This window comes from Benincasa hispida, chromosome 1 (genome assembly GCF_009727055.1).
Source record: "Benincasa hispida cultivar B227 chromosome 1, ASM972705v1, whole genome shotgun sequence".
NCBI classification, from domain to species: Eukaryota; Viridiplantae; Streptophyta; class Magnoliopsida; order Cucurbitales; family Cucurbitaceae; genus Benincasa; species Benincasa hispida.
The window spans coordinates 15,208,011-15,222,790 of NC_052349.1; the positions used below are offsets into that span (position 1 = coordinate 15,208,011).

The 14,780-nt window shown below is 31.7% G+C and overlaps 1 protein-coding gene across 1 annotated transcript; it reads left to right on the forward strand.

Annotated features, from left to right (window-relative positions):
* Window positions 1–2,273: 2,273 nt before the first annotated feature.
* LOC120072597 (ferredoxin C 1, chloroplastic) lies at window positions 2,274–2,980 on the forward strand. Its single transcript, XM_039024997.1, has one exon. It carries the CDS (start codon window positions 2,363–2,365, stop codon window positions 2,789–2,791), a length of 429 nt encoding a protein of 142 aa, XP_038880925.1. The 5' UTR covers window positions 2,274–2,362; the 3' UTR covers window positions 2,792–2,980.
* Window positions 2,981–14,780: the final 11,800 nt, after the last annotated feature.

Here is a 14,780-nt window from a genome sequence, read left to right on the forward strand (position 1 = left end):
CTACATTTCAGTAACTTTAATTGAATTCTTGGCAAAAAAGCATGAGACCATGCTCACAACACGCAAGATCATGGAGTCATTACATAAGATGTTCGGGCAATCGTCCAGACATCTCAAGCACGACGCTCTTAAGTTCATCTTCAACGCCAGGATGAATGAGGGATATTTGTTAAGGAACATGTCCTTAACATGATGGTCCACTTCAACGTGGCTGAGATGAATGGGGCTATCATAGATGAGTCCAATCAGATAAGCTTTGGAGACTCTTCCGAAGAGTTTTCTTCAGTTCCACAATAATCCTATCATGAACAAAATAGAATACAACTTTACCACCCTTCTCAACAAATTGTAGAATTACGAGTCCTTGATGAAAGTCAAAGGATACCACGGGGAGGCAAATGTTTTATCAATTCCTTGAAAATTTTCCATAGGGTTTCTATCTTTGGGACTAAGTCCGCGCCTTCTTCCTCAGGTTCCAAGAAATGGAAGAAGAAGAAGAAAGGTGGTAAGGAGAATAAAGCTAACCCACCAGCTACTGTCCAAAAGGGGAAAAAGGCCAAGGTTGCAAAAGAAACTTGTTTTCATTGCAACCAGGATGGACACTAGAAAAGAAACTGCCCAAAGTACTTGACTGAGAAAAGAAGACAAAAGAAGGTAAATATGATTTACTAGTTCTAAAAACCTATTTAGTAGAAAATGATGATTCTGTCTAAATACTTGATTCAAAAGTTACTAACCATATTTGTTCTTTATTATAGAAAAATAGTTTCTAGTAGCAGCTGCAGGCTGGAGACATGATTCTGCTGGTTGGGACAAGACATGTTGTCTCGACGGTTGCAATAGGAAGCTGGAAGTTGTTTTTTCAATTCAAAATATATATTGTTAGACAATGTTTATATTGTTCCTCATTTTAAGAGGAATTTGATTTCATTATCATGTTTATTGGAACAATATTATAATATATCTTTTGTTTGTGATAAAGCATTTATCTAAAAAGTGGTATTAATATTTTTTTAGTAATAAACGAAAACAACTTATATGTGGTAAGACCGTTGACATCTAAAATGCTCCATAACCTTGAAATGGTCAACCACACAAAATAAAAGACTAAAAGTTTCTTCAAAAGAAAATGACCATCTTTGGCATCTAAGAATGGATTACATAAATCTCAATAGGATTGAGAGATTGGTCATGAATGGACTTCTAAAAGAGTTAGAAGAAATTTTTTTATACTATATTATTATAAATGAAAATATTATTACTCAAGTAAATATTATTATATTCCAACATTCTTTATACTATATTATATATACCATTATTCATGAATTTAAATATGTGTAAATCAAACCTAAATATTTAAAATAATCTATACATAAATGGCACATGATTATTCAAATCAATCAAAATAGAATTTAAAAAATCTCAAAATTTTAATTTAATTTCCACATTTCTCATGCAATATACCTTATATCAATTTTATCTAATTTGTATTTTATTAAACGTTATTTTAAAAAATAAAAACAATTAATTCCACCTAGTTCAATGGATGAAAACAAGAGTATGTAAATATATTTCTATGCAACAATTTTAAACATTACAATACACGTGTTATTAAACTAGTAACCATAAGTGAGTATTAAATTTTTTATCAACATATCAATATTCTAATAGATATTTTCATATGTCCAAGAATTAATCATATTATGTCAAAATTAATCATAACATTGACATAAGAACAAGAATTTAATCTTGAGATCAGAAATAAGAAGTGAATTATTATTATTTTTGACATTATAAGAAATGAATTCATCTTTTTACTATATCTTATGAAAGGGATGAAATGAATAATAAACATTCTTGTTTACGAGAAAGATAAAATATTTATTTATCCATTACTCTTTTTTCTTTTTTATAGTTTTCATAAATATAATTTAATAAATCAATGCTGATTTAAAAAGTGAGTCCTATTTAATAACTTTTGGTGGTGTTTACTTATGTTTCGTACTTGATATTTGGGGTCTATTTCTAAATCTATAATAAAAATGTAAATTGATGACAAGCAAAACGTACTCAATTTAATTGTGTTTGAAAATTAGGCTAATTTAAAGGCCTAAAAAACCGAAAAAATCAAGGAAATCAACCAAACCGCACCAAAATGACTGGTTTGGTAGGTTATCTAGAAAAAAATTGGTTTTGTCAAGCCAGATGATCTACATCGACTCCCCACCGCTGTGATGGGGCCATGCTTTAGCAAATTACATCAAGGAATCAGAACCTTATCTCATCACCAACGCCCTCGAATGGCCACAACCTCACAAATTACCTCCTTTTCAATTCATCCTTAAGCAGAGAAAAGAAAACAATGGCAACTCTTCATTTTGTTCCATCCGCTTTCTCTCTACCAAAACGAAACCAACCCACCAAGCTTTCCAGACCCACAACCCATATAGGCTGCTCACGGCGGCGCTTGGTGGTCCGGTCATACAAAGTGGTGATCGAGCACGGGGGGAAGGCCACCGAGCTGGAGGTCGATGCCGACGAGAGCATATTGAACAGTGCATTGGACAATGGCTTAGAAATTCCTCACGATTGCAAACTTGGAGTGTGCATGACTTGCCCTGCTCGCCTTGTCAGTGGCACCGTCGACCAAAGCGAAGGTATGTTGAGCGATGACGTTGTGGAGCAAGGCTATTCGCTTCTTTGTGTGGCTTATCCTCGCTCAGACTGCCACATAAAAACCATCCCTGAGGAAGAATTGTTGGCACTTCAATTAGCCACGGCTAATGACTAAAAATCTTGAGTTCTTTGGATGGTTTTGTAGATTTAATTGTGATTTAGTTTAACTATATGGAAATCAATTGTTCTGGGATGTTGTCTCTCTTGGCTGTTGTTTGGTCATTTGGCAGGGTTTTTTATAATGAGCTGTATAATGGAATTGATGCATATTGTTAAAGAAATCCAACCCATTTCTCCATTTAGAGCTTCTAATTAATTGTTGGAAAGTAACATGTATAGAGATAGGATTTTGATAGACCAGGAATCGAAGTTCTTCAGAACAAAGTAATGAAAAACACTAAGTCGTAGAAGTTGGAACCACAACACTTCGATGGACGGAAGATAACAGCAATGAACAGCGGTCACGAACGGCAATCGTCAAAAAGTGGAACCTGCAAAACAGAAACTCGTTACAGGCTGAGTCGGGGATCTCGCTCTCTTTATAACATTTTGTTGCTCTGCCTAAATGTGTTTCCATGGAATTGCTACGATGTTGCCAGGATGAAATAGCCTAGAATAAATAATACTGTCTCGATCGGAGCTACACTGTATCCGACTGGAAAACTCACACTCTTCTAAATTGAGATGCTCGAAAAACCAAAATGGAAAGAAAGAAGAGGCCGAGAGAGAAAATGAAGATGAATTGAGATGTGTGAAATTGCTGAAAGACTTGTCCCTTTTATAGTCCTCGAGAGCCAACTGCAGCGCGCAACTAAGGAGAAGAGAAGCGCTCACAGTCGTGGAACGTGTGCGAGGACCACGTAACGAGCGGAAGACCTCTTCTTTTATTTAATAAAAATAATCACATACGCGCCTTGCCGACCAAACAGACAACGGCGGTGTGCGTGTGGGATGTCCACCATACCCACATTTGCCTATCTCCTCACTCCCTCTAAAATATGACTATCCCTTAGGTTCAAACCCACTAGGTGAGAGTATAAGAAGGAAATTCTACTTCCAAACTAAGCAATGTAGAATTCTCAAACAAGTCCTTTTTCCTTAAAACTTAAATTTTCACCAAGAAAACCAGCTATCAAGTTGTAGACTTACGTGAAGTTAAAATATACTATCATGTTGTGGATATCATGAAAATCTTAATCACAGTGATCAACTGGGTCATGATCATTCTACCTTCAAATTCAACATCATAAGCAACTGAATGAAGTTCACCATCAAGGATTAATGGAGATAGATATCTAAGACCTGGATGAACCATTTGTAATTTTATTGAATGATCTACCTAAAAAAAGAAAAAAAACAGGAAGCCAATTTAAAAAATCTAATGCTAATCCCACATCTACGTCAATATAGAATGTCCAGAACAAAAAAGAAAAAAAAAAATGAATACAAACAACCTGCAGTGAAGAAACGACTCTCATTGGAGCATATCATCAAACAGTTGGCGTGCATGCAATTTGATACTGCAAATTTGGACTACTTAACTTTGTGTAGTTTAAATTGACGTAAAAGTGAAACTTAAAAATGTATTAATTGCTAGATTAGTACCTAAAACTTGCAAAAGTTCGTCTGGCTCATAAGCATACTAGCCAACCCTAAAATATATTTTTGGTGAAGTTGAGGTTTCTGTCTTGTTCTCAGCTTTGGGTTTGAGAAATTCGAATAGGAAAGGGCAAAGAGTTGATACATAAGGTGAAGTGTTCGGTCCATTTATTCAATGCACCTAAAAAGAAGACGACGAAGTTAGACAACAAAAGAGCTCATAAAGGTAGCAAGGTCGCATGCCCAATGTGTACTACAATCAATAGTACAGAGAAAGCTTTATGTGCCTAAGCTTGAACGAAATTCCCACCTCGACGGGTTTGAATGTTTGCAACAAGAATGAACCTAATTTTAGGATTATTGTCTCTTTTGATCAAATCAATCGCAAAAGCAATTCAACTTGGTGAGGAAAACAATTTTCAATAACTTATTGAGGAATCATTATTGCCCTTTATTGGGCTGCACATTATTATAAAAAAAAAATTATATGTATACAATGACTTATATATTATGTGGATAATTTGACATATTTGATTTTATGAAATTAAAAAACTAACCTAATGGGATTAGATTTTTTTTTTTTTTTTTTTTAAAGATACATTTCTCCTCCCTCTTCATATCTCAATCTTTGTGTGTTTTTTATTCTAGAAATGAGAATAACACTCTCTATTTAGGGTCTAATTCTTTGAAGTAAACAAGTCCTTATATCATGAAACGACGAATTGAAGAATCTACGGTATTGGGATTGGAGAACATTTAAAATTATTTGGGACATACATTCATCATGTAATAATCAAGTAAGTATTCATTCCTTTACCATATATATTTTGTTTGATTTAATTATCCTATTAAGATCATTTTCTGTTAATAGCTTTCGTATTTGAGTTTAATTGAGAAAATTAAACATTTTGGTATGAGAGCGGTCTAATATGAATTAAATAACCAATTTAGGGTTTATAAGTATTGGGATTGGTGTCTTAAATCTCTTGGTTCTCGTAGTTTATAAATTTTATGTACAAATTATTTATTTAATAATATAAAGAGTTATTTTATTCGATATTTATATTGCATTAACTCAATCTAATAAACTAAGATTCGAAGTTATCTTATGTAGCTTGAACATGTATGTGGTAGACATATAGGTGGATCATGTTCAAGTAATAACCTAAATGGTATGTAGCATATGGATAAGGTTGTGTGCTTTATCTTGGTAACACTATGGATATGACCCAATTTGTAAATATTATAAGAGTTGTAAGTGTTACAAACGATGTGATGTAAATCAATGTGGAGACATGCGAGTTGAGGTATCCTATACAAAGAGTTTGTATAAGACCGGACCGCAAAACGATTAATCTCTTTTTATAACATCGTTAATTGAAGAGATTAACATTTCCTAGGATGACCATAGGTAACTCGACCTCAATTCTGAGTGAGTTATGAACTCCTATCTATAAGGATATTCCTTTGATCTATAGGGGTGAGGGTGACCAGTTTCGCTAACTCAATATGCCTACCATTTTGGGATTTGTCCATGTAGGGAGCTGAACATAGCTACACAAGATGGAATTCACTCATTCCCATTTTTAGGGTAAAAGTAAAGGAGTTGATCTCTTAAGGACTGATTTCGAGTCTTGAACAATGGAGCCTCGCCCTCTCATTGGCCTGAGATGAATTTAGTTTATAGTTAGACTATGAACGAATTGTTCATTAGAGGGAGCGATGATATTTAAGGAATTAGAGGTAATTACAGGGGTAAAACAATAATTTGACCCAGTTGTAATTATAGGCAATTCGTGAAAAGTTACTTATTATTGATTGGTTATATCGGTGGACATAAAATTATATTTACAATGCGAAGAGTGTAGTTGTGGATCTTTAGTGGAGTGACCTGTGAATGAATGTTGATTATTTTAATTAAAGAGTTTAATTAATTAATCTAGTAGCATTGGAGCTTCTAATCTGTTAGTCCACTAGTCCCCTTTGCTAGTTCACTAAGGATAAAACAAAGAATAAGAAGTTAGAATAATTTGAATTGTTTGAATTATTTAAGGAAAATATAAGAATTAATTATATAATTGTGATTAATATAAAACACATTGTATAATGATACATTATAGTATATAGTTAATTATAAATATGATTTATAATTAAAACTATATGAGATAATATATTTGAATGAGATTCAAATATTAATTATATGAATGAGATTCATATAATACTATAGGTTAAAATTAATGTGAATAACATTCATATTAAAACTTTTGGTTACGAGAGAGTTACGCATTTTAATATGATTTAAATGCATGTTTAATTAAAATTGTGATATTTAATTAAATTTTGTAATTAATAATAAGATTAATTATTATTATTATTATTATTATTATTATTTAATTTTATGATTAATTAATGAAATTAATTAATTAAAATTAAAATTTGATTTTGATTTTAATTAAATTAATAAATTAAATAATATTAAAAATAACTCCCATACAGGGAGTTAATATACTCATGTCTTTTTTGTGTAAATTCTTTGTATGAAATAAGAGAACACAGAATCACACAAAAGAAAACTCTCAACCTCTCTCTCACAATTCCTATGTATTTTTCCTTTAATCTTCCAAAACAAATAAGGACCCCACAATCCATTCCTTAACGGAGAATAGCAAGATCCCCATGATGGTGCCTAGAGAATGTTCTTGTTTGTTGGGAGTTTCATTCGTGGAGAGGAAGAACATCGAAGAAAAATCTTCAAAGGTAAGTTTTCTGCTTCTTAGTATTTTTCTTTCTTCCAAAGTATGTTTAATTATATGTTTATCATGTCTACTGCATCTCTGTATCTTTTTCTCTGTTTTCTTGAATTTCAAATGATAAAATTTTAAGGTACAAGATGTTCAAACGCTTTTGCAGTAGAATTCGATTCCTTCGTTGAGAATTTGGGTATTTTCTCATTTGAAGTTACTTAATTAAGACTAATGGTGTTAGTTAATTTATGGCTCAATTTCGATACATCAAATGAAATTCCTCCAGAATGCGTACGAGTTACATCAAATCGATTTCGACCGAATTGTGTATTGGTGGTCATGGAATTGGTGGGCATGAAATTAGACTCTCATCAGAGAAACATTGCCTCAAATCTCCGTAATTTGTTACATATATGGGAGTGAGATTTGGTGTTTTAGTTTAATAATGAATTAATTTAAGTATTATAATTATATTATTAAATTAATATTTTAAGTTTACATGATTTAAATCCTTAATGTTTTAGTTAGTGTGTTAATCACTAAAGTAACGCACTCAGAATTGATTAAATGATTTAAATTATTTTATAAATATTTATTTGATATAGTATCATAAATGTCATTTAAGATTGATAAACATTTATAATTATTAACATGAAGTTTTACGATTACCCAAAGGTAGATCTTACTCATTTAATAAAAATTGAAGTAGGGTATGAATTTTGTTTAATCAATATATAATGTATATCCTAAGATGACTTGTATATTAAAGTAAACTTAGTGATGTGACCTTATGTTTGTTATATGAATGATGCATGATTGAAGCTTGTTGGTTGTGTTTAGATTTAGTCTAAAAACAAATTTAAACGCAAAGTTTTGGTATATATTATAGTCTGAATTGTGGTTTAAATTCAAAGCAATTAATATATGAGATATAAATTTTAGTGGTTTATACTATGTCAAATATGACTGCCAGTGGTATTAAGTTTAATGGACAAAACTATGATGACTGGATTGAATATATCAATTTAAATGTTGGCCTTTTGGGACTCGATTCAGCTCTAGTTATGGATGAGCCCATTAAACCAACCAATACTAGTTCAGAGGCAAACAAGAAACTGTGGGAGAATTGAGAGAGGTTGAATAGGCTTTTGATGATCTTTCTTAAGCTCAATATAGTGCCTAATGTTAAGCCTTCCTAGCCTATTGTAGTGAGGGAATTTATTACTAAAATTAAGAAGTATACTATGACAGACATTGTGGACGTCTATTGTTGCTGCTCTTATTGATCTATCTAATAGAGAGTACTTTACAACTCAATCAATGGAAGTACACATTACTCACATGGTGAACACCTACAACCGACTTAAAAGTTTGAATCATGTAAAGGTGATAATTTCAAGCAATTTCGGAGAATTTACAACCAACCTAAGGAAAAATGGTCTCTTACGGACACTAAGATCATGTTCATTCAGGAGGAGACAAAGCAAAGGAAAGACTTTAAGTCAAACTTCCCCAAGCCAACTTTACTTATCGTGGTAATTCAAATGTTGGTTCTAGTGGCACCCATGCTCTAAGTAGGAAATGGAAGAACAAGGGAAAGCAACTATTTAAGGTGCAGCCCAATAAAGGGCAAGAAGTAGTTACAAAGATTCTGAAATGTTTCTAGTGCAACAAACCTGGGCACAAGAAGGTTGATTGCCAAACAAGGAAGGAATGGTTTGAAAAGAGATGAATCTAATTTAGGTACCTTCTAATACTTGGTGGCTTGATACTAGTGCAACCACTCAGGGTTTTAATGTTATGTAGGGTTACCTAAATCTCCACCAAATACTAGAAGGTGAAAGCTTTCTATTTATGGGAAACAAAATGAAGGTTAGAATTGAAGATGTAGGACATATAGAATTGTGTTAGACATAGGCTACTGTCTCGATCTACAAAAGTATCCTTAGTGCTCTAAAAATCTTATTTTTATTTATAGGTTGGATGTTTTAGGATTTGATTTTAAGATTGGACATAGTTGTTTTTCATTGTATCATGGAACAAACCTATGTGGTACTGGTTTATTGTTCGATACTTTGTATTGTTTCAATCTAAATTCTACCTTTGTTAATTCCCTGTTTAATGTTGAATGTGATGTTGGTATGAAAAGGAACACATGCATTTATCAAAACAGCCTGCCACAAGGAGTAGTGGATTACTCTATTTAATACATACATATATTTGTGATACTTTCGACATACCATCTTAGGACGGTGAAAGGTATTTCATCACCTTCATTAATGATTATTCTAGGTATTTTTACCTATATATATTACATGAAAGAACTCAATTAGTTGATGTCCTCGAGACATTCATTACGAAGATTGAAAGGCAGTTAAATGGAAATGTTAAGGTAATACGTTCTAATAGAGGTGGTGAATTATGGAAAGACATTGGAAGTTGGACAAATTCCAGGTCCATTTAAGAAATTTGAGTTTAAAGACATTTGTGGCAGTATACAATGTCTGGATCACCACATCAAAATGGTGTAACAGAAAAGTGTAATCGTACATTGATGGAAATGGTGAGGAGTATGGTGAACAATAGTTCAATACCTATTTCATTGTGGATGTATGCATTGACGACAACCACATACATATTGAAAGGTACATAGTAAAGCGGTTCTGGAAGGAATCGAATTCCCCAGCGGAAGCGTTTGAAATCTATTTTGGAAATCAAGGAAAAATGGAGAAACATACAATATACAAGATAAACATAAAACTGATAAGCATGTTGTACAGATGATAGAGATATTAGAAGAACTAACCTTTGAAGACCGTCTTCAAGTCATTCTTCTCTGAAACTCACAAATAGTCACGAACTCCTCTGCACTGACTTCTCCCTCGAACTTAATGTATAAGAACACCTCCATTGGACCTTTCTTGCTATTCTCCAAAATAAGAATCCAAGATGTATCGGCTCCTTGATTTTGGTAAAGGAAGTCAATTTGAGAGGGGGAGAGATTTCTATCCACTAGAGAGGAAGTTGAGTAAAAATCATACTTTTCGAAGAACTCTATTCCTCTGTGTTTCAACATCACAGAACTGTTCTGTGAATCTTCATGTGAAAGGAGATAACTCCCCTCAACTTCACATTGACTCCATTTCTAATGGATGAGGAGTTAACATTAATATCTAATTTAATATTAAATTAAATTAAAATTAATGTCACATTTGAATCATATTTAAATGTATTTCCTCTCATATAATATAGTTTTAATATGAACCTCATTCATATTAAACTTAACTTATAGGTATAATATGAATCTCATTCATATTAAACTTAACCTATAGGTATAATATGAATCTCATTCATATTAAACTTAACCTATAGATATAATATGAATCTCATTCATATTATTTAATATTTGGATCTTATTCAAATACATTATTCTCTCATACAACTTATAGAATTAATATGAATCTCATCACATTAATTTTAACTTATAGTTTTATATGAATCTCATTCATATAAATAATATTGTATCTTATTCAAATATTTATCTCTCTCATATATAGTATTAATTATAAATCATATTTATAATTAACTATATATTATAATGTATCTATATATATATATTAATTCTATCTTATACATTTAATTCCCTTATTTAATTTGAACAATTCAAGTTAATCCAAAATTAATCGATTGTTATTTTTACCCTTAGTGAGCTAGCAAGGGGACCTAATGAACTTATAAATTAGAAGCCCCAATGATACGATATTAATTAACTAAATTCTTTAATTAAATTAATCAACATTCATTAACTGCAGATTAAAGACCCACAACTGTATTCTTCGCACTATAGAAATATTTTTGTATTCATGGATGTAACCAATCAACAGTAAATTGACCCTTCACGAATCACTCGTAACTACAATTAGGTCAAATTACTGTTTTACCTCTGTAATTACATCTAACTCCTTAAGTACCACTGATATCCCTCTAATGAACAAACAGTTTATAGTCCAACTATAAACTAATCCCTCTCAAGTCAGTGAGAGAGTGATACCTCATTGTTCAAGACCCGGAATCAGCCCTTAAGAGAGTAATTCATCTACTTACCCTAAAGATGGGAATGAGTGAATTTCATCTTGTGTAACTATCACTACAAGAAATAAGAGATATAATAGCTAACACAAAATGTTATACTAGAATTTTTATAGCCTTTTTCAAAGATCCTGACAGTTCATGTTATTAAAAGTTCAGGACTTTTAATATCATTTTTTATTAGCTATGCCGAATGCTCTTAAAAACCTTAAAAATATAGCATATTTAGCTTGTTATGTAAATATATAATAGCTTTACTTATTAAAGCTATAATAAGTTTTATAGCTAATAAAATGTGCTATTATCACTTTGTAATAGTTTTTAAAAAGTTATTATAAGTTTCTATAAGGCTTTTGTATGCAATATTATGAGATTCTTTATAGCTTTTTCTTTATGTTATTAAAAGCTTTTATAGCGTTTTTGTCAATTATATAGTACCAAATGTCAAAATGACCGTTTTTAGCCAATTTTTGTGATTTAAAGCGATATCAATGCCATTTCACTAATATTCATCAAATATCAAGTAAAACGATTCAATATTTTAACAAAACTAAATGATAGCTACAAAACATACCTGTGCTATATATAATAAAATATCATAACTTTCATTTCATAATGGAAAATTTATAATTAATTACCTAATACATTTGGTTATATCTAATACAATGGAAGAAAGTCATAGAGTAATTTCTCCAAAGTGAGTAGACAAAATACAAGATTCACCAAGTTTTGAAGATTAAAGTAATGAGTATAAAATTCAAAGGCCAAGTGAGTTGTCATCTCCATCCATATGTAAAACCTCATTCTATTAATCTACAAAAATAAACCAACAAAAAAATCAAATATAGTTAGAGTTATCATTGTTCAATTAAAATATAAAAATCACTTAGAAATTAGTGTCACAAAGACTCAACTAATCACTACTTCGTATGCACCCTTCCTCCCGAACACCATCTAGCCCAACCCCTCCCCTCACCCATAACCATAAAAAAAAAAAAAAAATCAATTAAGGATTAGAAACAATTCTATCTCAAATAATTTAACAAATTTTGGAGTGGTGCAGACTGCTACGTATACTCAAAACTTTCAAGCAAAAACAACAAAGCTATATTTTTGTACTCGTACATTCCATAGTTATTTCAAACAAACCAATATCAACAAACTCCAAAAACAAGACATAAAGAGAATTATCTACATAAAAGACATGTTTCTAGGAATAGGAAAAAAAAACTATCATTCATCATGTAACCTTCCTCAGGAGAATCATTACAATTTATCTTATAACCTATTTTCTATGTTTTATAATTTAATTAAGGTTCACAAACATAACAAGATATAATTATACCGATCTTTAACAAAATAACATGGTGCTTTTGTGACTATAAACTGCTAAAGTGAAGTATTAAACTGACAAAGATGGAACCAATCAAATAATCAAGTATAAAAAGTGAGGAATGGTTTAACCTAATCAACTTACAAATTCAGAATCTTATATAGGACACAAAAAGTGAAATAACGAAAATCTCCCTTAAGAGTAAAGACAAATCCAATGACATGATCAACCCCATGAGTAGCACACATTAAAAAGAGCATAGAGAACACAATTTGTTCTCAACAAATATCACCAACTTATGAGAAAAACAAAGAGGAAAACGTAACAATGACACAATTGGTTCATGTATCTAACCTACCAATCAAATAGAGCATGGAGAGCATTTTTTCTAGTATCAATGATATGACCATATCACAAATAAAGTTGTAACTTACACTTGAGTACTTTTCAAGCAAACATGTATGCAGGGAGTATTAAGGATTCATTGAAATAAATGGATAAATATTACTTACTTGATAATCCATTACATTTCTAATCATTTAATATTTATTTCACTTACTCTTTTAATAGTTAGCTTGATCATTTTTATAGCATTTAGGAATTTATTACCAACAACGTTCTCCAAGGCCTACAAAAGAGAGGGAGATAGAGATAGTTATAGAAATTAGAACCGGAAGAGAAGTAGAAAACAATAAAAGCCATATGTTTTGAATATAATTTATCAACTTGGTTAAGAGAACATCGAACATTATTTTAGGAAGGTAGATATCAAAAATAATATTATGGATTTGGTCTATTCATTCATGGAATTACCACAAGACAAACCATCTGTCTCTTTGTCTATCAAATGTACATGCAGATCAGAGAACTAAGAAGTTGCTTCTATCCATACTGTAGGAGGCATAGCATCTTTGATTGTGGTTAGAAGGAAGTTAGGAAAATTTAAACCTACAAATAGCCTAAATGTTAAATTGACTTTGTACATAAAAGATGTTTTACCACAGTCATAGCAAATATTATCAAAATAAAATAGAGACTACTTATCTTCCACAGAGAGGCTAAGAAATTAGCAACGTAGATGGCAGAGTGAAGAGAGTGAGAAAAGTGGAGGAAAATCGAGAAGCTGTCCATTGAAATTCCTTTTTTACAAGAAAACTATCTTCCAGACTTATTTTTATACTGTAGCGAGAGAGAGAGAGAGATTCACCAGCACCAAACATGATTGGAACATGGGCCAATGAGAAATTTGCTCTCATCAATCATCGCCATGGTAGAGTTCCTAAGGGACCAAGGGATCGCTCAAATTCTTTCATCGGCTTTGACGATGGGGTTCGCTCGAGTTATCTCCTCTCTTCTGATTGATTTGAAGTTGAAGTGTTGAATTTGTATTCTAAATCTCGTGGATCTTATAGTTTGTAATTTATAAATACAAATGATTCATTTAATAAAATTAGTATTTTATTCGACATTTAGAATGCTTTAACTCAATCCAATAAACTAAGATTTAAAATTATTTTGTGTAGCTTGAACAGTATGTGGTAGACAAATAAGCTAAGTGGATTATGTTTAAGTAATAACCTAAAAGGTTTGCAATATATAGATAAGGTTGGGTGGCTTATCTTAGTGGCACTGCATATACGTCCCATTTTATAAGTGTTACAAGAGTTGTAAGTGTTACAAACGATTTGATCTGAATCGTTCATATGGAGAAATGTGAGTGAGGATATTCTGTACAAAGAGTTTGTATAAGACTGGATCGAGAAATGATTCATCTCTCTTTCTAACACCGTTAATTGAAGAGACTAACATTTCATAGGATGACCAAAGGTAACTCCATCTCAATTCTGAGTGAGTTATGGACTCCTATCTATGAGGGCAATCATTTTATTTGTATGGGTGAGAGTGACCCGAGTTTTCGACTCAATAAGTCTACCATTTTGAGAATTTGTCCAAATAGGGAGCTGGGAACATAATTCCACAAGATGAAATTCACTCATTCCCGCTTTCAGGAAAAGTAGATGAATTGCTCTCTTAGGTGCTAACTTCGAGTCTTGAACAAGGGGACCCTTCCCTCTCATTGGTTCGAGAGATATTTGTTTATGGTGGAACCATAAACAGGTTATTCATTAAAGGATTGGTGGGATTTAAGGAGAAATATATAATTACAGGAGTAAAATGGTAATTTTGACTCAATTATAATTACGAGTAATTCATGAAGGATCGACTTATTGATGACTAGTTATATCCATGAACACATAAATATATCTATAGTTCGAACAGTGCATTTGTGGGTTTTTAGAGGAGTGATCTACAATTAATGAATGTTGATTATATTAATA